We start from the raw sequence: 23,787 nt of genomic DNA, 5'->3' as shown, positions 1-23,787 counted from the left end.
ATACTTTAAAGGATTTTTTAATATCTCCCAAATAAATGACAGTACATATAAAAAAATAAAACTAACCAATTGTCTCATAAACAAATAAATTAAATTAAAATTAATAATATTCTTGATTTATTTTTATCCATTGAAAGCATGTTTAACATCACCGGCGTATTCCTTTGATTTATCTGCTACTTTTTCACCCCAACCATCAAAAAAACTTGTAGAAGAATTTGAACTTTGATTAATGAGACCTCCATTGAATGACTGGAAATAAAATACATTTACACTTTGAGTTGAAAAAGATTGTGATAAATTTTTGAATGATCCTAAATAAAATAAATAAATAAAATTAGAATCTAAATTTTAGAACAATGAAAATAATTTAGTATTTACCGATAATTGTCATTTTTTATATTTGATTTGAATTTGTAGGTAATAATGAAATAAAATATTATAAAAACATTTCTATTTATAATGTCGTACAAGTCCAAATTTTGATATTCTTTTCAAGAGAATAAATCATTTAATACTCAATTCAAATAATATTAATAAAGTCTGAAATTAGAAAATCGTTATCAAAATATTAGGAATAGGTAATCACTGATCAAAGATTACAAGTTTGTGAGTAGTTGATTTTATGTAAGGGAAATAGAATAATCAGCTTCCTCAGTGTTATATATTATTTATCTAAATAATATATAAACGGATTTATTTGTATTTTAATTAGGGGTTAAAATAAAAATTATATTTTTATTATAATATTGAATATTTTTAGATGTATATTTAACTAACTGTCTATTAGTTGGAAATTACATCATTTATCTATAGTCTTTTTTGATTTATTATTTAGTTTGATCAATCAGTTAAAAGTTTGTATAAAATGACTCGTCAAAAATATATATTACCAAATTTATTTATTTTTTTTATTCCTGATCAGGATAAAAATAAAAAATAAAAAAATATTATTTATTTATTTATTTTTATTTTATTGTTTCTTTTTAATGGTTAGGTGAGCCAAATCAAATGATGTTCCATCTGGATGTAATTCAAAAATTTGATTCGATTTAATATTTCCTTCTCCGTCACATGGTGCAGCTTGTAGGAATCCATTTGGTGACAAACCAATTACTTTGACGGTTTGATTCTGTTCGGCGAGTGTAACAACTTGGTTGGTGTGCAACCAGACATCCATGAACTCCTGCGCGAACGAAACAAAACCGTGATGTGTGAATTTAATATACATGTTTTCAAATTCATTGAAGAACTTTGCCAAGACTGTTTCACGTGTGTATTGTCCGGGTGCAAGCTGCTCCAATGAGTATGTGGGTTGGTCGTTGGCAACGTTCAAACCGACACCGACAACAACGTCAAACTTTCCATTGAGATGATTCGATTGGCAGAGAATACCTCCGATCTTTTGTTTGTTTGGAGCGTAGATATCGTTTGGCCATTTCAAACGGACTCCCGACTCCTTGCCGATTGCCTTGATCATGGCGAGACCGACCAGATATTGGAGGAAAGGAAGTTTGGTGCCGTCTTCCTGCTTGCATTTGAATGAGAATGTCAGACAGCCTGGTGGCGACGACCAGAGGTTGGAACCTCTACCCTTGGCGTGATTCTGTAGGTCGGCGAGCAACACCAAACCTTGACCGGTAAAAGTGAGTTGTGACATCATAATGGTTTGAGTGGAACTGAGTAATGGCGCATAGAGGAGATGTTGACCAAACAACAGAGTATGCAAACCATCGAAATACTTCTTGGTATCATAAGCAAACTCGCCGTCTGCCACAGTGTTGAATGATTGTTCTTTCTCCAAAACAACAATTAGAGGTGTAGTCGATTCTTCAGCTTTAGAGGCATCCTCTACTGTTAAAACGGTTGGTACCGAATGACCTGGAAACTCTTCATTTGCATAGAGAACCTTTGTATCTTCCAATGATAACTTTTGTTTATGATATAATCTAACGATCTCTGATGTCGATGCTGTTGTTGTTGTTGTTGTAGAACTACTCATATCTCTATAATTCAACTTCAATCGACTAAAGCTATTACTATTTACAATTGAATATCTATTAACTGATTTATAGGTATGAGAAAATAGTGATCTAATCATATATCAGATGTTATTCCTAAAAATAAAAAACAAAAAATAAAAATGAAAATTAGTTTGAACTGATTGATTGATGGTTGTGGTACCATTCTGTCCCGACAATTAAATTTCGTTTTTTTCGGCTTAGCAATAACAATACTCCTAGATATCGGGAATGACGATTTTATAAATAATATATATTAATTTTATTATATTTAATTATATTACAACAAAACTTTTTTTTTATTTTTTTTTTTATTATTTCATTTAATTACTGGTTCGTTGTTTTGATATAGTTGAAAGAATGTCGATAGATAACATCCATTACAAAACTTTTCTGGTGTACAATCATGTATTTGTGAAAGATGGTTTTTAATATCGCTTGGTTCATAGGTTTCTTGACAATTGATGTGTAGACACTTGTGTTTCAGTCTTGATATCTTTGTTGTTGGTGATGAAGGTGATGATATCAGTTTTCTCTTTAATCTAAAGTTGCTATCCATCGAAAATTTATATTCTGTATTATTATTATTATTGTTGTTGTTGTTGTTAATGTCTTCTACCTCCGTACTGTCGTCTGCAGATGATGATTCTTCAGATGACGATGATGATGAAGAACTTGATGACTCGTCGCTCATTGATTCCTCTGAGGAAGACTGATCGCTTGATGACCCATCGGTGGTCGTTAAAACTGGCTTGCTTGCTCTCGGTTTGTTTGTCGTCGATGGAAGAGGTGCTGCTGAAATCTTCAATTGCATTGGTCGAACTTGGGAGGGGTGTGTCGATGCCGACGACTTTGACTGTACCGCGCGAATCTGTGTTGGCGGTTGAACGGTGTGGTTTGATGGTAGTGTTTGGTGGTGGTGTTGTGTCGATGTTTGTGTTGTTGGTTGTTTATTTTTACCGCTGTTGCTATTGCTGTTAATGCTATTGTTGTTGCTGTTGTTCGTTTTGCTTGATGATGATGATGATAATGATGATGAATTGTTCACATTTCTCATCATTGTGTTTTTATATCTGGTCTTGTATCTTCGCAGCGATCCTTTAGTTTGATATCTACAGTTTGGGCAATTGTATATCTTTCCCTGACATTGATGTAGTTTTTTACAATGGTATTTCAAGTTCTTGACTTGACCATGACTAACCCATCCACACTCCTTGTGTAGACAACGCAATATATTCTTATTGAATTTGCAGCCTGGAGGTAGGTGCATCTCAATAAACTTGCTTTCAAAGTCGCTTCCATCGCTGTCTTCTTCATCATCTTCATAATCATCTTCTTCGCTATCATCACTTTCTTCTTCTTCTTCTTCTTTCTCTACTGCTTCTCCTTTTTTAACTATTTCTTTATCTGATGAATCATCTTCACCATTCGAACTATCTGAATCCGAATCAGAGTCAGTGGAAGAGTTTGAATCTGAATCTGAATCCGAATTTGAATCTGAACTATATTTACTATTATTATTACTGTTATTATTATTACTACTACTACTACTACTATTATTTATCACTTTACTCTTGTTATTACTAATATATTTCTTGATGAATAACTTCTCAGCATGACTATCTTTTTGCAAGCCGCACAGTTCGCATTTGAGAGATTTACGACATGGGTCATGCTTGAATGCATTGAGATGCTTTGATACATCTGAGATCCAACGATGACAGCTCTTGTGAGGACATATTATCTTGCCACTGAGCTTGCCATCAGCGGTAAGAGCCTCGATCAACCGCTTGTCTGCAGGGTCGGCAATGATCTGTAATCCCTTGGCTCGTTCATTAGGACAGTTGAAATAGGTACCATCACAATCATGAATAGCCACACAATGCTTTTTAACGCCGGATTTAAATCTCTTATCACAATTACTATGAAGACATTTCTTTTTTGGTTTAACCATTTATTTATATCTCCTCTATCTATCTATCTATTTCTCTTTCTCTTTATCTCTCTCTCTTAATCTCTTTTTCCTCTTTCTCTTTTACTCTCTTTTGGTTTGATCTATCTTAACAATCTTTCTTATCAAACAAATCTAATCTTTGAAAAGATATCATACACATAAATACAAAATTTTAAATATTAAAATTTCAATCAAAAATTTAATAAACATTATGATGTAGTTGTCACAGCAACAACACAATATTAATATTGAATTACAAAAATTGTAAATATTAAAATGATAGAAATCATGATTTATTCTTTTTTGTTATTTAAATAACAAATCGATTTAAATTTTATTCTCTTTTTTTGATTTTTACATCTTTCCTCTTTGGCAATATTCAATGTTTATTACAATTAAACCTCAAGAATGTAGATATCTTTTATATAATTCAAATATATTATTTATTTATATAGTGGACTCTTTTAGAAGGTTAATAAACAATACTCTCTAGGTTGGAATATATCTGCCACTGATTGTAAATCGATTCAACTAACTACAACTTTTATGGATTGTAAAACAATTGAAGATACGGATTTTCAAACTATTTCCTGGATCGAGAGCATATTGAATTCAAAGGTAATTCCATCTACAGTATAAGAAGGCTGGGAGTACTCTGATAACACCAATACTCTGAGAGTGATATTCACCACCAAGCTTGAGGAAACCGAAAACTGTCACGGGGATCTAGATGTGTTTGGTAAGGATTCACTCGATTCACTGCAGTACATCAAGATAATCAAAGACAATGTTACATTATATGGTAAATTCTTACCGGTTGCACTGTCGGATGGCAGACCAACCTACTCTAGAACCCAAATCGTCAACTATAGCCATGGTTCGAACTTCAAACTAGTAAACAACCAGATATTCATTGGTATCAACCTTCCTCAATGCAAAGAGTGTGTTATAGATCCTGATTTTTCATTACTCCTAAACAATCCTGCAGAGTGTGACAATGACCAGAGAAAATGGGTGAAAATTGTGATTGGTGTGTTTGTGGTGCTGTAGGCTTGGCACTAATTATCATTCTCTCAATTCTACTATTCTAAAAAGAATAGAATTAAAATGAAATTTGGTATTTTGATGGAGAAAATCGATCAAAAATAAAATAAACAAATATAAATAAATATTCCAACTTTGAAGACATCTTTTGAATAAAGAGTATATGAACTATTTATTGGTGTTAGGAATGAATCTAATAATTTATAAAATAATAGTTATGACATATGACATTAGTAATTTGATATTTTTATGTTATTTAAATGATACGGTAATAAACTTACTATTGACATGTCATTTAGCAATCAATGATGATTGTAATAATTTGATGTTGTTGTTGTTGTTGTTAAGTTGATCTATTCACAGTAGGGAGTATAAACAGTGTCGCTAGCTGAGTACACCATTACTTTTTCTCCAGGGAGGCGGACTTTACACATGGCCTTGTAAATCATTCCCTCTTCATTGATTTGAGAATCTAAATCTTTACTAATCTTTTCCAATCTGAACTCGGCAGCAATGACAAAGGTAACGAAAACTAGAAATAATAACAATCCTACTACTACTACTTTCATTTTATAATTGATCAATTATTTAAAATAAACATATTCTAGCAAACAACGATCGTTGTTTATTTATTCTTTTCAATGATGACAAGTCATGATTTATCTTAAGATTAAAAATAAATTGCAATGCCTCAACTGTGAATGACTCAACAACTAAACAAAGAATGTGAAAAAAATCAATTTTATTTAATTTTGTAAAAACATCTGATTTGGACACTTAAGTGCGCTTCAATATGATCTACCTTTTTTTTTTTTTTTAATTACCAAATACAATGAAAGATAGATTTATAGTTTCATTGTTTATCATAGTGTTTCTGTTGGTTCAATCATATTTTCCATTGAGATACTACTATCTTTTGTTGGTAAACGATAATAACAAGTACAACGACATCGACTATCTAGCTAGTTTGGGACAGTCGCGTATCGATTCCATTCCACTCGACCAACTGTTAGCACTTGACGACGAACGATTCGTCTGGCGTATGTTCTCACCTACCTCTGCAAACCTAAAGTGTACTGCAAATTATTTCTTTCAACATAATCAATCAAGAGTTTGTATTATTAGTTTGATTTATTGATCAACAACAATATATATGAAGGTTTTATTAATTCAATAATAATATAGGTTGCACACGATAAATTATATACAAAACAATGGACAGATCTAATAGAGAATTGTCGAGCACCAGTCATCGAACGAATAGCAATAGATCTGTGTCTAAACAATCAACGAAAACCAATGTTGATCAATCTGTCAAAGTTCAATATAAACAAATACACTCTTCAAAGGGAGAAACTGTACACAACGAATCGAGAGATTCACTGTTGACCGATTTCTTCTTTGGCTGGGAGCGGTTCGATCGCGAGGTAATCATTGTCTTTAGATTCTGTTTCTACTTGATGATGGCCATCGACTTTTGGTGTGAAATACCAAGAGCTGCCAACTACTGGCGAGAAATAAGCAGTTTCAACACCACTCATTTCACGAGCTCGCTATCGATCGACCTGCTACTCTCACCGCTCATCGATATCAGCAGCTTCCTTTTGTCACTGGCAATCGGTGGGTTACTCTCGCTCCGAGTGGCAATCGGTGTATCGAATCGATTGGAATCATCGTTGATTGCCATAATCAAGTGCTATATAGTATTCGCCAGTCAGACCGACAACTTCCAGCATCACTACCTACTGAGTTTGATTCTCGTAGTTTTGGCATCGGTCGATTGGCACGCGATAAGCAACGTTGGACCAAAGAAACAGTACTGTTGGCAACTACGGCTGATTCTCATACAACTCTCGGTCGTCTATATTTGGACGTCGGTGGCAAAGCTACATCCGAATTGGATCTACGGTTACTCGCTGCCAAGAATGATCGGACCGGAATTCCGACAGCTGGCAGAGTCTATGATCAACATGATCTTTGGTGAATCGATAGCATCGCATGCAATGATGATCATCTCCAACTCTACCATCGTAACAGAGCTATTCCTAGCGGTGACTATTCACATCGGCAGGCTGTCACCTCTCACCACCCTGATTGGAATATCCATGCACTTTATGATGCTTCTCTCAGGTCTTAGAATCGGTACATTCTCACAGTTCATGATGATACTCTATATTCTTACACTACCAGAGAATGCTATCACCTCATTCATTGTTAAATCAACATCATTAGATATCGATGATAACGACAACGACAATCAAACAAACAGTAACAACAATAATAATAGCAATAATAATAGAAGTAATAATAATAATAATCTAGTAAATTTGATAATATCAATCATATTATTTATATTGTCAAAGATAATGATCGATTACTTTATAAAAGATCAAATAATACAATCGACATTGACTAAATCACTTTATATATTAATAGTATACTATATAGCGACTGCATTTTTAACCACAACAACATGCAACAGGAATAGGAATAGCAATAACATGATAAGAGATACAACTATTATCGCTCTTTACTTTTTACTTATTAGTTACTTGTCAGTGTCAACCGACCAGATTAGAAAGCTACATGTCGATATAGGATCACTAGCTATCACATCGTCAAAGATGGATTTGTCAATTGAACACTATGAAGCTGCACTTGCTCAGGGTCACAGAGAACTAAGCGGTTACAAGCGATTGGTACCGATTCAGGATCACGAGTACGAGTTTGTTGGTGATCTAGGTCTATTCTATGAATCAAAGGCGAGATATCAAGATGCCGAGCAACTCTATCGTGAATACATGCCTCGATTCCCAAGCCATCTAAAGTTACAGATCGGTCTGATACGAACTCTCGAACACAATAAGCAATACAACGAAATCTGTAAGATCATCGGTCCCATTGAGTCGTTGGCACTCGAGCAATCACAAAGTGACAACTGTCACAGTATAGATTGCAGTAGATACAAAGGACATGCCAAATATGCATTGAACATAATAAACAATCTTAAAAAGAAATGTTAACATAACATGCGCTAAATAAACATCATCATAATCTAAATAACAATAACAAGAAAAAACTAAACTAAAACAATAATATATATGAGTGTAGATACAAGATAGATATTAAATGAAATTCACATTACATTTCTAAGAGGTTATAAGTTCTATATTTATTAAAGAATCAATCAGAATTAGTCTGTACTAGTGTGAATTCCCAAGCAACAACAAACATATCACGAAAATTGTAACAACATTGAATCCCAGCAGGTTGGTTACTCGAATATAATCTAGTAGAGTACAACTATTACAACATCGGTTGAGTTGATAGTCAATACATTTATGTTTAACCCAACAAAAAAAAACAAAAGAGATCTCATTTTCTTCAAATGAATTGTCGAAATAATCAAAACAAAAACAAAAGCTTAACAACAAAGATGTGATGAAACAAACTTGTTTCTTGAAAAAACACAAAATAAAGATGCATTTAATTGCACCCCGACTATTATCCCACTTTGATTTACGACTTTAATCTTTGAACCCAACAACAACAACAACCACACCCCTAAATAAATCGGTAACTAACTTGAACCAACAACAAACACTCTTCAAAAATTTGAGAAGAATCTTCGTGTGAACAATCTAAATAAATATTTATAGATTCAACAAACATTAAAAAATAAATAAATAAATAAAACCACATACTAAACTAAAATAAAATAAAAAAAATCTATTAATAAGTTGGAAATTTCCTATGATTGTTACATATATACAAGAACTATTAAGATATCATTTCAGTCGACACCAATTTAATTAATATGGGCTCATACTACACAATGCACTCTTTACACTTTCACCAAATTTCAAACAAATTGGATATTTTTAATTTAAATTTTAATTGATTTAAGGATGATTATTGTTTAAAAGATAAACAGAAATGAAAGAAAATATCTTCTTGAGAAATTTCTCCCCAATAACCTGGGATCTGAACATGAAAAAAGCCGTCGCAGTTGGGACACAATGCAAAGTAATAAATATCAAAAAAAACAAAAAAAACAACAAACCAATACTTTAGCCTCCCTATCATAATATTACGCCCTAAATTCGAAAAAAGTGCACAGTTTCTTTTCTTTTTGGGGGTATCCTAATTTCAAATTTGTACATTTTATTTTTTTTGATTTTTTTTCTATCATTTTAATTTTTTTATTTTTTGATTTTTTTATTTTTCATTTATTATTACCTTTATAAAACTAAATCCATAACCCCCTATATTTTTTAATAATCATATTACAAATACATACACATACATATATATTACATTTTTAAACAAAATGAACAAGACTCTCTTTTTAGTTGTTTTCTTAGCTTTGGCTGTCCCAGCCCTCTGTGACATTTGGTCAAGCTGTGGTTCCTCCACTGACCACTTCCAAATCGGACAAGTTGTCATCACCCCAGATCCCCCAGTAAAGGGACAAAGCATCAACATCACTGCTTCTGGTTTCCTCGGTATGTATATCAATCAAAAAACAATCATGATTATTTATCTACACAAATCTTTTTTTAGTTATAACCTACCCAATCAAGATTTCAGATATGACGACAGATATGTCTGATTATCTATATAATCACACATAAATAAAGATTTGATAGATTTTAAAAAATAATAATAATAATAATGATAGAGAATTAGTTGACTAATATCAATCAATCATTCATTAATCTATAAATATCTAGATGAGGAGGTCACCGGTGGTAATGTCGCTATTCTAATCAAGTACGGTTTCATTACTTTGCTCAACCAAAACGCCGATCTTTGCAACTCTGAGAACCCATACGCATGTCCAATCGCCTCTGGTGAATTGCACAAATCCGTCGTTGCTGACATCCCATCCAACGCTCCATCCGGAAAGTACACTGGCCACGTTGTCATCACTGACCAAAACAGCCAAGAAATTGCCTGTATCAACGTTGCTTTCAGCTTGTAAATAATTTTACAATAAAAAAAAATAATAATTATATTCTTTTTGTTTCATTAGAAAAAAAAAAACCAACAAATTTGTAAACAATTTAAATAATGATGATGATGATGATGATGGTAATAATAATAACAATAATAAACAAACTATTATAAATTATTTAATTGATCAATATAATTTACTTGTTACATCGGGAATAACATAAGTTTGAGGACCTTCATACTTTTCGAAATTCAATAGTTTTCTGAGGTCTTCGATCGGTGTCTCCCAGTGATCTTCGTAGCGAACATTCATGAGGAACTTTGAGTTTCGCGCGCATCTCACAGCCCATGGAATCATGTGAGTGACGAGCACCTTTTGCTCGGCGAATGGTAGTCTGAGCGGTCCAACTGCCGCACTGATTGCACACATCGGTAGTCCAGTCTGTAGTAGCTCGAGCCACTTGACGGCGAGCTCGCCTTGCACTGTGGTGTCGACACCGGCCAACACATGCCAAAAGTCGTGTACCTCACGATAGCGTTGCATGATATAGGCTTCGTCGTCGTCCTCTATCATTCGAACGTGTGTACGCTCGTCGGCACTGTAACCGTGGATATTCATAAAGTGGTAGTAGGCGCCACCAAAGGTTGTCGGTGGCAACAGATGTAGATTCGGCGGGAATGTCTCGCTTCTGATACGAGGTTTGCGAGCCAGAAGATCACGACCAACTTCATCTTCCATCATCTTCTTCTTTAGAGTTTTCAATGCACAGCCACCTGTAATCTCACCGAGTGTAGCGATCATATCACCACGTCCAGGATTTATCATAGCAACAATCGATGAGCCAACACCCAACAATACTTTTTGAAATAGATTATTCTTTATCTTTGTTTGTTGTTTCTAATTATTGAGTTTTTAATCTTATATATAAGCATATTGTATGAAGTTTACCATATGGTATTTAACTATCTATCACCAATCTATTACATGACTTACATTATTATTAAAATCATTGGTTGTGGTGACATAGTTATTAAAGTTGTACTTTGATATATTATTTACATTGTTATTACTATTATTATTATTATTTAAAAAATATGTTATAGATGCTTGTCTATTTGTGTATAGATATATATTATTTATGCAATTATTTCTAATTGTTTGATTTCTAATGATATTCATCTTGATGTATAATATGTTATATATTACAGCAACATGAATGATTTGATTCAAAATTTAATTTAATCATTTGTTTGTTTGATTTTTTTTTTTTTTTTTTATTGTAAAATCATAATCATTTGTTGGATCATCAGTCTCACTTGATTTCATTCAATGTAAAGAGAGAATAAACTGTTTTTTATAATCACTTTTTATCTATATAGATTAATTATCTGTTAAGTAGTTATTTATTTTTAATAATGTTATTGTAAATCATTAGATTTTTTTTAAATTTATTTTTAAGATATTATTATTTATTTATTTGTTACAATTATCAAACTTTGACTTATACCAATAAAAAAATCGTTGACCTTTAAATTATTTAGATCTTCAAACCACACTCACATGAAAATTATAATGAAAAGTTCCCAATATCATGAATAAAAATTTTCAAAGATTAAAAACGAACGTCTCAATTTGCTGACTCACCTCCAAGAGTTGTTGTTTTAAAAAATTTAACAAATCACAATTTTAATTAATATTGGTTACAGTTTACAATTATATATTATCAGTAAATTAAATTGTAAATATATACATACAGATATATTACAATTGTTTTGTTGTATAGAAAAAGTGATTAATCATAAGAAAGAGAGATAGGAGTGCATTGTAAAGGTGGAAAAAGAACGACACAGAAAATCAGATGGTGATTCAGGATATCTATTTCTTTCTCTTATATACACCGATTATTCTTGTAAATATAAACAAGTGTTTGGCGATTACACAGGCCTATGATTTCCTCAGATTTAGAAATGAGCCATACCTCCTGAGATTCGCAGTCTACATCTTTCAAGTGCATATAGGATCGACACTAGTTCACATATTGCTTGGTGGTGCTCCGTTTTGGATTCACTCAGAGACTTCACTTGTCATTACACTCTTTGTATGGATATTCTACTCTCTCTTTCCAAGTTTTATACATTTTATTTTAAATAATCCTGTTTCCAAAGTATGTTATTCATCATATCTATAGATTCGATGACGACGACGAAGACATTAATTCAAGCTTAATAATCACACTCTTCTCTCTTTTTTTTTATTATTATAGATTATTCATATATTATTATTAAGTACATTGGCAACGAATGATATTACACAAATCTATGAACTACCAATGTATCCAGAGATCCCGTTGCGAACAGGATCTTATATAACACCTGTTTTACCGAATTCACCACTTGGTGCATTGGCGATCTGTCTTGTATCGGCACTCTCTGGTGAATTTGTAAAGACTTGTATCATTAAATTGTTTTATCCGAATCAAAAGACATCTTTATCAGCACCATCTCTGTAACTATACAAGCTAACAAGCTATTAGCTCTTCTCGATTACTAACCAATCTATATAAACATAGTCAATTTATAACTGTTGGTATACTATCAGTATTGTATCATTTCTTATGTAATCCACACGCCAGTAAATTATCATCACCTCTTATCGTACAATATATATCAATGGATCATGCAAGATTGATTGTCTATTTAATTTACACTTACATTAGTTTTGTACCTTTCTTTCAAAAACCAACGAATCATTCTAACCAAATGAATGATCCTCCCAATAAAAAGACAACATAATAGTAATATCATCCAGTTAAAATAATAATAATAATACATTCTTAAGTTATGACAATGATTGTTTATTAATAATCATCATTATCATTAGCAATCCCCTTCAATTACAATGTGCGATTAACCAAAGTTTCTATTTTGGTCAATAGAAATTTGAACAAGATAACACTATAATAACAAATAAAATATTATAACACTTTTCTTTATAAAGTTGTACAAGATGAACATAAAACTAAACAATCAATCTTGAACTAAATACTATAAATATTTATTATTAGTCTATTTATTTATAAAAATAATAAGAAGATTAATTGATGTTTTTAAGAACCAGTTCTTATTTTGTTTTTTGTTTTTTTGTTAATACACTTTTTTTTAATAATCTATGAATCAAGTTATAATAGAGAGAAATATAAATATTTTAATAATTGGATATTCAAAGATTCCAGATGATATTAATTTGTTGAAAGATGAGATCGATGATCATCAACCACTTCATCAGCTGATTTCATCGGATACAAATGGCAATTATCTTTGTAGATCAATACCATTCTATGGAGTAGACGATGCCGTAAAACTATATATCTACGATTATTATAATTTGGTTGATAACTATCAAGATCAGTTGTCACTCGACGTACTCAGTAAGATAGATGCATTGTTTTTTATTTGTAAGGTGAACGAACCAGATACTATCGATCAAATGATAGAAAAGCATAGTATGTGTCTAACGATTGGTCAGCGTGGTAGTAGATCGACTCTAAAAAGTCAACAGGTGTGTGTAATGATACTGTGCGGCGAAGATACCAATAGCCGAGAGCCTGACTACCAAACCAACTTTAATCGCCTCGATTCATGGTGTAGATCGAACGGTATCACTAAACCATTCACTTTTAATTCCGACCAGTTGAAAGATTCAGATTTGGATTCATCTATCAAGAATCTCGCCATACAGTCCTACTTCTGTAGTGATACTGATCCAAAGTTACCATCGTTGCAGCGCGACGTTAAGTTTGAATCTGAATTGCTTTGGAAAAGCGAAGGTATTATTACGAGTCAAAAGAAACAAATGGAATTGCAAACATTGGATATTATGTTGCTCGGATCGCACAATATCTCTAAATCAATAGCAAGACAGTTTGTACCTGGACAAGATTCAAACGATCATATTTGTAATCATACATTCTCATTGACATGCGATATAAATCAATCACTGGTTAAACAAGTTTCTTTGGTAGTTTGTAATGCGAGCCAATTGATAAATAAGCAAGTAGCCATTCCCAGCAGTCTGTACGAGAGTGTAGCAGGTGTCTATCTTGTGTATGACCCATTCTATAGAGAATCTATTGATATGTTGTTTGAAGACTATCGACAATATGTTGTTGATAAATGTATGAATAGACCTCCGGTGGTGGTAGTTGCTGCTAAATCATTGGCTCCAAATCAAGGTAACAGAAATATTTTTAATGACAACTATTCAACGGTTGAAGCGTGGTGTCAATCAAACAAAATAGATTCACACATCGTCGTTTCAGATCGATACAACGTAAACATTGAACAATCATTCTACCAATTGTGTTTGTTAGCATTCAAATTTAAATTGGAACTTAAGCAATCAGAGCTTGAAAACAAAGTAAAGAAACAAGAAAATAAGAATAGATGTACATTAAATTAATAATTCAATATTTTTCTTGAATCTAGTTAAAGATTGTTTTTTTTAATAATAAAATTACACCTATATTAATTATTTATTATCTATAAAATTATAAAATATATTTTAAAATCTATATCAATTTAAATTGATTGGTATGAACTTCTTTCTGAAAGAATTCTTGATTTACACCAGTAAAAAATACAACAAAATATAATCATACTTCCCAGAGCAAGTGATATTCCACCCAATATCCAATCTATATAGTGATCGCTTGGTTCTTCAAGTATCAATATCTGGGTAAAGGTATCATTAATCTGTAAAGGTCTATCAGAATAGATAGTTTTCAGATGACACTGTCCAAAGTTGTAATGATATGACATTGCATTGCTATAAAAATCAAGTTGGTATTAAATCACTCTGTTTTTTTTTTTATCTTTTAAACAACTTACATATAGATGAATTGATTGGAATAACCTCTAATTTTAATTTCTATACCACTGATATATTGACCATTGTGTTCATGACCACTTATACATGAGCACTCATTAAAAAGATTTTTTTCGTTGGTGGTTACTCTGATTGGCTGCGAGAAGAGATGATGAATATATCTTGGGTTGACAACCCTACAACTATAGTTATAGACAACAACCTGATTATCATGAAAAGATGGAGTTCCATAATCTCCATTTAAAGGTTCACAAATCGATTCTGGTTTTAATTTCTAAAAATATTCTAATATTAGTAGCCATTTCTGATATCTTTAAATAAAATTTGATTGAAAACCTACTGGAAGTGATAATAAATAGTTTGACTTTGTTACAATAAAAGAAGGATATTCTATGGCGGTAATATTTTGACTATCAACAACTATATATAGATCCGTTAAGTTGTTTGAAGATTGCTCTTTGATCGAGCAAAAATTTGATGCATTTGAATACACTTGATTGTTAATTGATAACATCAAATACATATAAATAAGAAATAATAATATAGTTTTCATCTATCAAAAAAAATAAAATAAAAGAAATAAAAAAAAACCTTTCATCTTCATTTTGTTAATATAATATATATAATAACAATAAAATAAAATTAACCCTAATAGAAAAGTTGTCAATAGCTAAATAAAAAGACCAACATATTTTAGTTACTAAAATTCATTATCTTTTCTTTTACATTTTGAATATCCTTTTCTGTAAAAAATTAAAAAAAAATTAAAATAGAATAATAAAATATTGGAATATAAATTTTTTGGAGTTTGAGCAATGATTGATATCTAAAATAAAATAATTATTTATTAGTTTTAAAATAGAAATTTTTAAAGAGGATCCAAATGGTCAATATTGTCTCGATTAAAAAGGAATCCCAATAGATATTATCGGAGGTAAATCAAATTTAAATGTTGATCTATATTGTGAAGTTAGAGAGTTCGTAAGTTCTTCAAAAGAGTTATATTCGTTGGTGTTTATGAAAAATATGAAATTACTTTGAATTGTTGAAGTATTTGTATCTAGGACCATTCTGAAAATTGTATCTTTTTTTTTTTTTTTTAGAAAAAATAACTGATTATTAATTATTCTTTTGTTTAAATAAAAGTATACTTTGCATGGAGAACAATGTTAAATGTCGACTAAAAGTTTTGTTTGTTGGCAACTCTGAATGTAGAGATGCAATTAAGAATATATATATAGATGGAAATGACAGTGTTGGTAATACTGGTATGAGTTTCGGAATGCCCTCTGGATTAGGTTGTGATCTACTCTTAAAGAGGATTATTCTCTATTCCGTTGACATTGATGGTAGTAGTAGTAGTAGTAGCAGTAGCAGTGGCAGTAGCAGTATCAGTAGTAGTAGCAGTATCAGTAGTAGTAGTAGTAGTAGTAGTAGTAGTAGTAGTAGTAGTAGTAGTAGTAGTAGACAAGACGTCATTGTAAATCTAAACATTTGGGATGCTAGCACTCATATGAGTTATCGAAGTACCGTAAACACATTTCTCGCCAACTCTGATGGATTCTATTTACTCTACAATATAGATGACCCGCCTTCAATCAAAAAGGTATTCGATATCGTTAAATCTATCAGAGATATCAATAAAACAACAAAACAACAACAGCCACAACAAATAATTAAACCTTTACCACCAATCATAGTAGTTGGCAATGACCTATCAGAGATTAACTCTGACAGTCACAGACATTTTGAAGAAAACTACAACATTGTAGAGAGACTATGCCAATCTGAACAGATCGATGATCATATGATGATATCAACAACACACAATATAAACATAGAGCAATCATTCTATAAATTAGCTATGAAATCATATCAATATAAACAAAAGTTAAAAGAATATGAATTGTCTATACATGACAAAACATAGTGATAATAATAAAATATAGTATCAATTTGATCTATATTCTATAGAATCAAATTAAAAATTTATAATCGATCACGATTGTATATAGTAATGATAAACAAAATAAGAATAAATCACTATGTTATAGTGTTGATTGATAGTTATTTAGGTTATAATATTATGATTATTAGAACTTGTGAAGCATTAGTCACAGATGTGTTCAGAGAAGAACAAAAGCAGCAAACAGTCAATCTTCACATATCACAGGCGAAAAATACAATCTGAGAGGTACTCATCATTGCTCTGCAGTATTAATTTAAAATTTAAGTATTCAACTAATTTATCTTTTAAAGTTTTTGTAAAATTTGTTATCAAAATCAAAGAATATAAGATATTTAATAAAAATGAAATAGTTATTTTTTTGGTTACATTAAACATCTTTGCGGAAATGATGGGTTTTGATTTAAGCAATCTGGATGCCCAATAAATTTTTCAACATCTGGTCGATTTTTTTTTAAAAAGAATGAATGATTTAACACTCACCTAACCAAATTGAGAAGCGAAATTCAATCAATCAGTTTATAAGTTCCCATTTGTTGTCCTAACATTTTCTATTTCAAAGTATAGAGTGTCAGTTTTGGATACTGCAAATAGCCCGATAATGGTGTCTTGAAATATTCGTCGAATTCAATCAAATAGACAGTTATAACTGTCTGATTCGTATTGGTATCTCTAATGATTAATGGGTTATATTTCCAAAAAGACAAACAGTTAATATTTTTAAAAGTTTATTTCAAAACTATAAATACCTTTTCTAGAATTCTAGAGTTTTAAAATCATTCAATCAAATAACATTTAAAACAAAATGTTCAACAAACAATTATTTATTCTTGTTTTACTTATTGGAGCCGTTGTTTCCCAACCAGCAGGTACCTTACCAGGTATCCAAAATGGTTACTTAATTATGTCGAGTACCACTGACTACAATGCTGAGCATTCAGTTTTCAACTCAAAATTAAATAGACCAATTAGAGCGTATGTAGATCAACTTGACTGCATTCAAACATAAATTTGAACAAAATTAATAATAATAATTCGTCTTTTTTTTTTTTACTTTTTTCTTCTTAGTTGGTGTCCAGCTACCAGTGTTGTTGGTAACAATGGTGAGTGGATTATGGCTAGCAGTATCACTCCATTCGATGTATACGGAATCTCAATTCAAGGTCGTTACGATTACGATCAATGGGTCAATCTATTCCAAATCCAAGTATCGCTTGATGGTTTCGCTTGGACTACTATTGGAACCTACAACTCTGGTCTTACTGATCGTAACACAGTCAAGTACATCGACTTTGGTGGTGTCAGAAGAGTCCGTAATGTCCTTCTTAAACCAGTAACCTGGCATCCAAATGGTATTGCTGTACGTTGGGAAGTCCTCATGAAGTTTGTATAAACTGATTCAAATTTCAACATTCTAGATTTATTTTAATAAGTTGATACTCGATTATCTTTAATAAATAAATTAAAATTTTAACCTCATATACGTGATGATTCTTTTTTTTTTTTTTTTTTTGTTGTTATTATTTGAAGGTCAGTGTTGCAGAAAGTTTTCTCTTTTCGGTGTGTCTTTACTTTCTCTATCTCTTGGAAACCTTATGCAATAAAGCTTTATTGTTGTAAGATCATCAACGTTCTACATCTCTTATCTTATATAGTTCGGCTCTTACCTCGTTTATATCACCATCTCATCATTCATGGTGGTCATACTCAGTGGTCTATATCTTCTACTATTACTTTGTTTATCTTTGTTCTATCTTTATCCATGATTTATTTTCGCGACAGTATTGTTTGAACAAATAACATAACTAATTAAAGATTAATTAAAAAAATCATTTTTTTTTTTTACAAACCAAATCAAATTTGATTATCTTTTTTTTTATCTGTTGTTGGAACCCCGATTTTTTTTTGTGCTTATTATAAGACCTATCTAACACTAATATAAACATAGAGAAATGCAATGAAATCACAACAATTTTTAAACTAAAGTTAAAAGAAAATGAATTATCTATACTTAGTTATATATAGTGGTATGATTATATAATAAACTATTATAGAATCAAATTAGAAATTTATGATCTATTAAGATTATGTTTGTTATAACAAGATTATTATTAATATTTAAACACTACTGTACCTAAAGCTATCAATTGCAAAAGAACTTATTGGGAGCTAACCTAGTTTTTAACTATTTAAATAATAACAAGACGATCACGTTGCAACTAGAGAGGCAGAGTATGATGAGTTTTAATTGAAAATCATATCATTTTTGCAATTAAAGGTATGTCATCATTCTATCAGATACAGATTATATCACTTAACAAAGAAAAAAAACATAAAACCAAAAATCTTATTGTACCTATTTGGTATAAAAACAAATTTTTACTATAATTATAATTTATAAAATATTTTTTTATTATATTTAAATAAAATATTTATATTGTTTTTTTTTTTTATTTGATTTAATATGTACTTTTTTTACTAATTAAATAATGACAATTATCAAAGTAAAAGTTAGAATATTAAATCATCTTTATTATTCATAAATAATTATAATAAAATGTCATCAATATTAGTTTTGGGTGCAACTGGTACCATTGGATTCCAAATTTGTTTGGCTTTCTTAAATAAAGGATTCAAAGTATACGGTCTGGTTAGGAATCAAAATAAAGCTGATATTTTATTAAAAAACGAAAGTATATATTTATTTATTTAAACTTTTATAATAGAGCTTCATTTATTAACTTTCTATTCAAAAGTAATTCCTGTTGTTGGTTGTGCATCAGATACAAAGAGATGGGGTAAAGTTGCAGAGACGGTAGATGTTGTAATAGAAGCTGTTAGTGACAACGACAATCCAGAAACTGTAAACATCATATTTGAAAAACTAAAATTAATTTCAAAGAACAAACCAAACTTGGTGATTATTTATACGAGTGGAGCATGGATATATCCAAGTAGTTGTGATTTGGTCGATGAAAACACTCCTTATAAACCGTTACATCCCGCTCTCAATTCAAAGATTGAAGCAGAAGCTAAATACTTGTCGATCGGTGGAATATCTATACAACCTACTTTTGTATATGGTCGTGCTGGCTCGGAAACTGGATTATACTTTAAGTGGGCAACCGAATCAAAAGATGGAGTTGTCAAAGTCTATGGAAAGAATGACCAATATCTATCATTTGTCCATGCAGTCGATTTAGCGCAACTCTATCTCTTGGCTGCTTTGAATGCACCGGTTGCAAGAGGTCATACATTCATTGGATGTTCTGGCTATTTCAAGACTGAAGAGATAATAAGAACCATTGCTAAATCTGCCAATGTTCATATTGAATCCGTTGAATTTGTAGAACCACCAAAAGATGATGTCTACCTAAACCTATTAACCATATCTATAGCTGCCACATCTAGAAAAGCTAATAATCTATTGGGATGGAAACCTACTCAACCATCATTGATAGATGATCCAAACAGATATTTACATGCTTGGAGATTAGGTCGAAATAACTCAACCAATAATTAATAAAAAAAAGAAAAACAAAATGTTTTCTTATACTTCACTATGTACAATATTTATTTTAATTTTATTTTTTTTATAATTTGATGGTTGAATTCAGTTTCAACTTGAATACTCACTCAACAATGTGAGAAAGTTGGTATTTTAATTCGGCAGATTTGTTGTTTGAAAAATTGGGTGGTGACTGTTGGACATTCATTGTTTGATTGAAAATATTTGGAAGCATAGTTATGTTTTTATGGTTGGGAGAAGAAGTGTTGGTGTTAGCTGTCGAATTCAAAATGAATGGCAAATGGTTTGTCATACAAGGAGTATCTACGGGCATAGGGGAAGATGACACTGGTTGGCCGACAAACCTAAAATCGATATTTTCATTTTGCTTTTTGGAATATTTGGGTTTTGATTGCTTTGGTGATTTAGTTTGTTTTCTTTGTTTGACAACTTTTTTAGAGTCGTTGGTTTTAGAGTTTGATGACAATAGACTTGTGATTGGTCTAAGTGATTGTGGAGATTGTTGAAGTAGTTGTGGGGATTGTTGAAGAAGATGTGGAGATTGTTGAATTAGTTGTGGAGAGGGAAGTGGTGTTTGGTGTGGTGAGAGGTTTAGTGGTCTCGAATTCAATCCAATAAAGGGGAAATCTACGGATATATTTTTAAACATCTGTATTACATCATTCATAATTCGATTTAGGCTTTGAATTTCAAATTTAATTTCAGGTTCATTCATAGCCAAACTCTTTAATTCCTCTCTGGTGTGCACTGAAAATTTTTTAAACAATTATAAGAAAAGAAAATTAATATTTGACAACAAAAAATTACTATTAATAACCTACCTTTACTTTGTAATTTGGCTTTTTTTATAGTATAAAGATCACCTTCAGATAAAGATCTCTTGGACTTTACTGCAATCTTTGACTTGTCTCTGAAGGGCTTCTTAATAGTCCATGGATCAGTATCCATTGTTAGCTTCAGTCTCCAATAACCATTTTGTTTGTATTCTTCGGTTCCAGATTCAAACAAATTCTTACTATGACTTAACATATCTTGTACTTGTTTTCTCCAATTATTTTCTTCTTCAATAAAGAAAGAAAAGAAGGAACTATTAATATTATCTTTTTTAAAATAATAAATAGAAAAAATTAAGATATTTACTGTCTTTTTTAAAATCAAGAAGGATATTCCAATGATCTACCATCCAAGAATAAACGTCATTTCTCAGGTTAAAGAATTTTCTCTCTGGGAAACTATTACTTAAGGTATAGAATACTACTCTCATTATTGTTGACCAAGTTGGACATTTATGGAGAATACTTGGTGGTCCTCGAAGACAAACCAGGCAGTTATTATATTTACAATCGGTTATTGGGATCCATGGTGGTCGTTTTTTTTCTTCATCAGAACTATTTGTAGTAGAAGTGGTGGTTGTAGTGGTTGTGGTAGTGGAATCCTGAGAGCTCGATAGATATCTCATATTTGGAGAAGTTGGAACACTGCTAGAAAAATTTGAGAAATTACTATCACTTGAGAGAGACAAAGGACTGGGTGAATAAGGTTGACCTCCAGAACTACTATACACGCTGAAAGGATTAATTGATGAATTGATGATTGGTGAATCAACATAATCACTTTCAGCAATTGAAACCGAGGGAACATAGAAGGTTTTCTGTGGCTTGAGCATTGGAGATGAAACTAAATATTCTACACCATCAGTTGATCTGGAGAGGGAGAGAAGAATAGCAGCAGTTTCCTTTTTTTCAGCTTCGGTTCCATAGTATTGATTATTTGATTCGAAGTGAGAAGTAGAAATCATCCTTTTAAAAAGAAAAAAATAAAAATTAGTATTTTTTATTAAATAAATTAAATAAAATTTCCAGTTTTATTTACTTTAAAAATTAGATTTAAAAAGAATAGAATGAATTAGTATATATTATTTTTTAGTATAATATGTACTAAAATTCTCTCTTTGGAGATAAAGGGTCAAGATAAAGTTAAAATTAATATTGGTTATCAAAAGAAAAAGATCTGATAAAAAAAAAAGATTTATTAAAAATTTATATTGATGATGTATTGTTATTATTCAGTTATTATTTTGCAAAAGACAGGATGGTATATAGAAAATGTTATATATATATAAATGTTAGGTTTAAGTGGGGTTAGAAATGATAGAGAGTAGGGGGAAGAAGAACATCAAACAACTATAAAAATAAGTGGTTTTTTAATTAACGGTTAAAAACCAATTATTTAGATATATAAAATATTATATAGGTTGGTTGGAGATGCAAATGAAAATTTAAACAAAACAGATCAAAAGATAGGGATTATCATTTTGATGTTTATGTTGATATTAAAATGAAATGGTATTGTACAATTAATTGGTTGCATTTATAGAATAAATGATATACCGCACTTTCCTTATCAACAAAATTAAAATTAAAATTAAAATAATATTTTGTTTATATATTATACATACATGTAATAGTATGATATATTTTTAAAAAAAATAGATGTTTATTATTGTGTGGTGTTAATTTGTTTTTTTTTATGATTTAGAAGTTGTTGCTGTTATTGAGTTTATATGATCATCATATATATGGTTTATCAAAAAAAAAAATTTTATTCACAGCAACAATATATGTTCAAGATCATCATCAAATATATGCTAACACATAAAAACACTATTGTTTCAAAAGTGAAGTATATTAAAGTAGTACTGTAATAACACACCGAGAGATGTAAAAGTAGTAGTAGCATTCTATGTAACAAGTAACAGCAATTCATCAAAAGATGAAAATTAAAATGAAAATGAAAAAAAAAAAGTAGTAGTTGATTGAAATGTGTTATTTCATTTTATAGGATAAAATGAAATTACACAAATGTTGTTTTGATAACTCACACCATCAGCACCCAAACATATAAATTAGTTGAGTATCATAAAAAGTTATACTTTCACACAACCATTACTCAAATAAACACAACACAATGCACCATTTTCACACTGTGGTGTGTTCATCATGGAAAAGGTTGAGTTTTTCAAAAGATTCGAGATGTTTAACACACATACATCATGACAATATTGTGAATGTTCATTTTAGTAATTAGAGAAATGGTATCTATGACCGTATTATCATGACTGAAATGCAGAGAATCAAAAATCAATTGATTGGAATGTATTTCTTTAGTTTAGTTTGTGGTCATGTAATTCGACATATACACATTGGTTAGATAACTTTATTTATAAACAACAATGCATTGATGACTATATTGAAGATAAGGGTCTGGTCTACCAATCAAATATAATTGAATATCAAAACCATTAACAACACAACCACTCCTATCCTAAATAGTAACAGCTAATTAAAACAATATTTAAAGTTGTGGCTATTATTAATTAATGTTATATTACATACAAGCAACTTGTATGCAGAACATACATATTATTTCTAT

At 30.8% G+C, this 23,787-nt stretch overlaps 13 protein-coding genes across 13 annotated transcripts; 7 read left to right on the top strand and 6 right to left on the bottom strand.

Annotated features, from left to right (window-relative positions):
- Positions 1-123: 123 nt before the first annotated feature.
- On the bottom strand, positions 124-394 carry PPL_00548 (uncharacterized protein; the record flags this gene model as incomplete). Its single annotated transcript, XM_020571573.1, has 2 exons — positions 124-314; positions 382-394. 2 exons carry the CDS (start codon positions 392-394, stop codon positions 124-126), a joined length of 204 nt encoding a protein of 67 aa, XP_020438847.1.
- Positions 395-973: 579 nt separating this feature from the next.
- hlcs3 (biotin--[acetyl-CoA-carboxylase] ligase) lies at positions 974-2,002 on the bottom strand (the record flags this gene model as incomplete). The annotated part of the gene is made up of 1 exon (XM_020571572.1): positions 974-2,002. One exon carries the CDS (start codon positions 2,000-2,002, stop codon positions 974-976), a length of 1,029 nt encoding a protein of 342 aa, XP_020438846.1.
- A 338-nt stretch (positions 2,003-2,340) lies between these two features.
- PPL_00546 (uncharacterized protein) lies at positions 2,341-3,975 on the bottom strand (the record flags this gene model as incomplete). Its single annotated transcript, XM_020571571.1, has 1 exon — positions 2,341-3,975. One exon carries the CDS (start codon positions 3,973-3,975, stop codon positions 2,341-2,343), a length of 1,635 nt encoding a protein of 544 aa, XP_020438845.1.
- A 1,876-nt stretch (positions 3,976-5,851) lies between these two features.
- PPL_00545 (uncharacterized protein) lies at positions 5,852-7,003 on the top strand (the record flags this gene model as incomplete). The annotated part of the gene is made up of 2 exons (XM_020571570.1): positions 5,852-6,130; positions 6,569-7,003. 2 exons carry the CDS (start codon positions 5,852-5,854, stop codon positions 7,001-7,003), a joined length of 714 nt encoding a protein of 237 aa, XP_020438844.1.
- A 133-nt stretch (positions 7,004-7,136) lies between these two features.
- On the top strand, positions 7,137-8,042 carry PPL_00544 (uncharacterized protein; the record flags this gene model as incomplete). The annotated part of the gene is made up of 2 exons (XM_020571569.1): positions 7,137-7,340; positions 7,383-8,042. 2 exons carry the CDS (start codon positions 7,137-7,139, stop codon positions 8,040-8,042), a joined length of 864 nt encoding a protein of 287 aa, XP_020438843.1.
- A 1,307-nt stretch (positions 8,043-9,349) lies between these two features.
- On the top strand, positions 9,350-9,653 carry PPL_00543 (uncharacterized protein; the record flags this gene model as incomplete). Its single annotated transcript, XM_020571568.1, has 2 exons — positions 9,350-9,524; positions 9,583-9,653. The coding sequence occupies 2 exons, from the start codon at positions 9,350-9,352 to the stop codon at positions 9,651-9,653; spliced, it is 246 nt and encodes an 81-aa protein (XP_020438842.1).
- A 131-nt stretch (positions 9,654-9,784) lies between these two features.
- Positions 9,785-11,155, bottom strand: coq4 (coenzyme Q biosynthesis protein; the record flags this gene model as incomplete). The annotated part of the gene is made up of 3 exons (XM_020571567.1): positions 9,785-9,996; positions 10,177-10,873; positions 10,970-11,155. The coding sequence occupies 3 exons, from the start codon at positions 11,153-11,155 to the stop codon at positions 9,785-9,787; spliced, it is 1,095 nt and encodes a 364-aa protein (XP_020438841.1).
- Positions 11,156-11,391: 236 nt separating this feature from the next.
- Positions 11,392-14,434, top strand: PPL_00541 (uncharacterized protein; the record flags this gene model as incomplete). Its single annotated transcript, XM_020571566.1, has 5 exons — positions 11,392-11,399; positions 11,942-12,140; positions 12,240-12,481; positions 12,546-12,607; positions 13,164-14,434. 5 exons carry the CDS (start codon positions 11,392-11,394, stop codon positions 14,432-14,434), a joined length of 1,782 nt encoding a protein of 593 aa, XP_020438840.1.
- A 69-nt stretch (positions 14,435-14,503) lies between these two features.
- PPL_00540 (uncharacterized protein) lies at positions 14,504-15,930 on the bottom strand (the record flags this gene model as incomplete). Its single annotated transcript, XM_020571565.1, has 6 exons — positions 14,504-14,514; positions 14,616-14,800; positions 14,863-15,134; positions 15,382-15,413; positions 15,562-15,603; positions 15,897-15,930. The coding sequence occupies 6 exons, from the start codon at positions 15,928-15,930 to the stop codon at positions 14,504-14,506; spliced, it is 576 nt and encodes a 191-aa protein (XP_020438839.1).
- A 103-nt stretch (positions 15,931-16,033) lies between these two features.
- Positions 16,034-17,313, top strand: PPL_00539 (uncharacterized protein; the record flags this gene model as incomplete). The annotated part of the gene is made up of 3 exons (XM_020571564.1): positions 16,034-16,046; positions 16,102-16,750; positions 17,289-17,313. 3 exons carry the CDS (start codon positions 16,034-16,036, stop codon positions 17,311-17,313), a joined length of 687 nt encoding a protein of 228 aa, XP_020438838.1.
- A 318-nt stretch (positions 17,314-17,631) lies between these two features.
- PPL_00538 (uncharacterized protein) lies at positions 17,632-19,144 on the top strand (the record flags this gene model as incomplete). Its single annotated transcript, XM_020571563.1, has 5 exons — positions 17,632-17,801; positions 17,895-18,209; positions 18,881-18,915; positions 19,031-19,058; positions 19,105-19,144. 5 exons carry the CDS (start codon positions 17,632-17,634, stop codon positions 19,142-19,144), a joined length of 588 nt encoding a protein of 195 aa, XP_020438837.1.
- A 239-nt stretch (positions 19,145-19,383) lies between these two features.
- PPL_00537 (NAD-dependent epimerase/dehydratase family protein) lies at positions 19,384-20,349 on the top strand (the record flags this gene model as incomplete). The annotated part of the gene is made up of 2 exons (XM_020571562.1): positions 19,384-19,519; positions 19,553-20,349. 2 exons carry the CDS (start codon positions 19,384-19,386, stop codon positions 20,347-20,349), a joined length of 933 nt encoding a protein of 310 aa, XP_020438836.1.
- A 257-nt stretch (positions 20,350-20,606) lies between these two features.
- On the bottom strand, positions 20,607-23,430 carry PPL_00536 (uncharacterized protein; the record flags this gene model as incomplete). Its single annotated transcript, XM_020571561.1, has 5 exons — positions 20,607-20,610; positions 20,700-21,102; positions 21,177-21,455; positions 21,496-22,154; positions 23,405-23,430. 5 exons carry the CDS (start codon positions 23,428-23,430, stop codon positions 20,607-20,609), a joined length of 1,371 nt encoding a protein of 456 aa, XP_020438835.1.
- Between the last annotated feature and the right edge of the window lie 357 nt (positions 23,431-23,787).

This window comes from Heterostelium album (genome assembly GCF_000004825.1).
Source record: "Heterostelium album PN500 unplaced genomic scaffold PPL_scaffold1, whole genome shotgun sequence".
Classification (NCBI taxonomy): Eukaryota; Evosea; class Eumycetozoa; order Acytosteliales; family Acytosteliaceae; genus Heterostelium; species Heterostelium album.
This window is presented reverse-complemented; position numbering and strand designations above follow the sequence as displayed.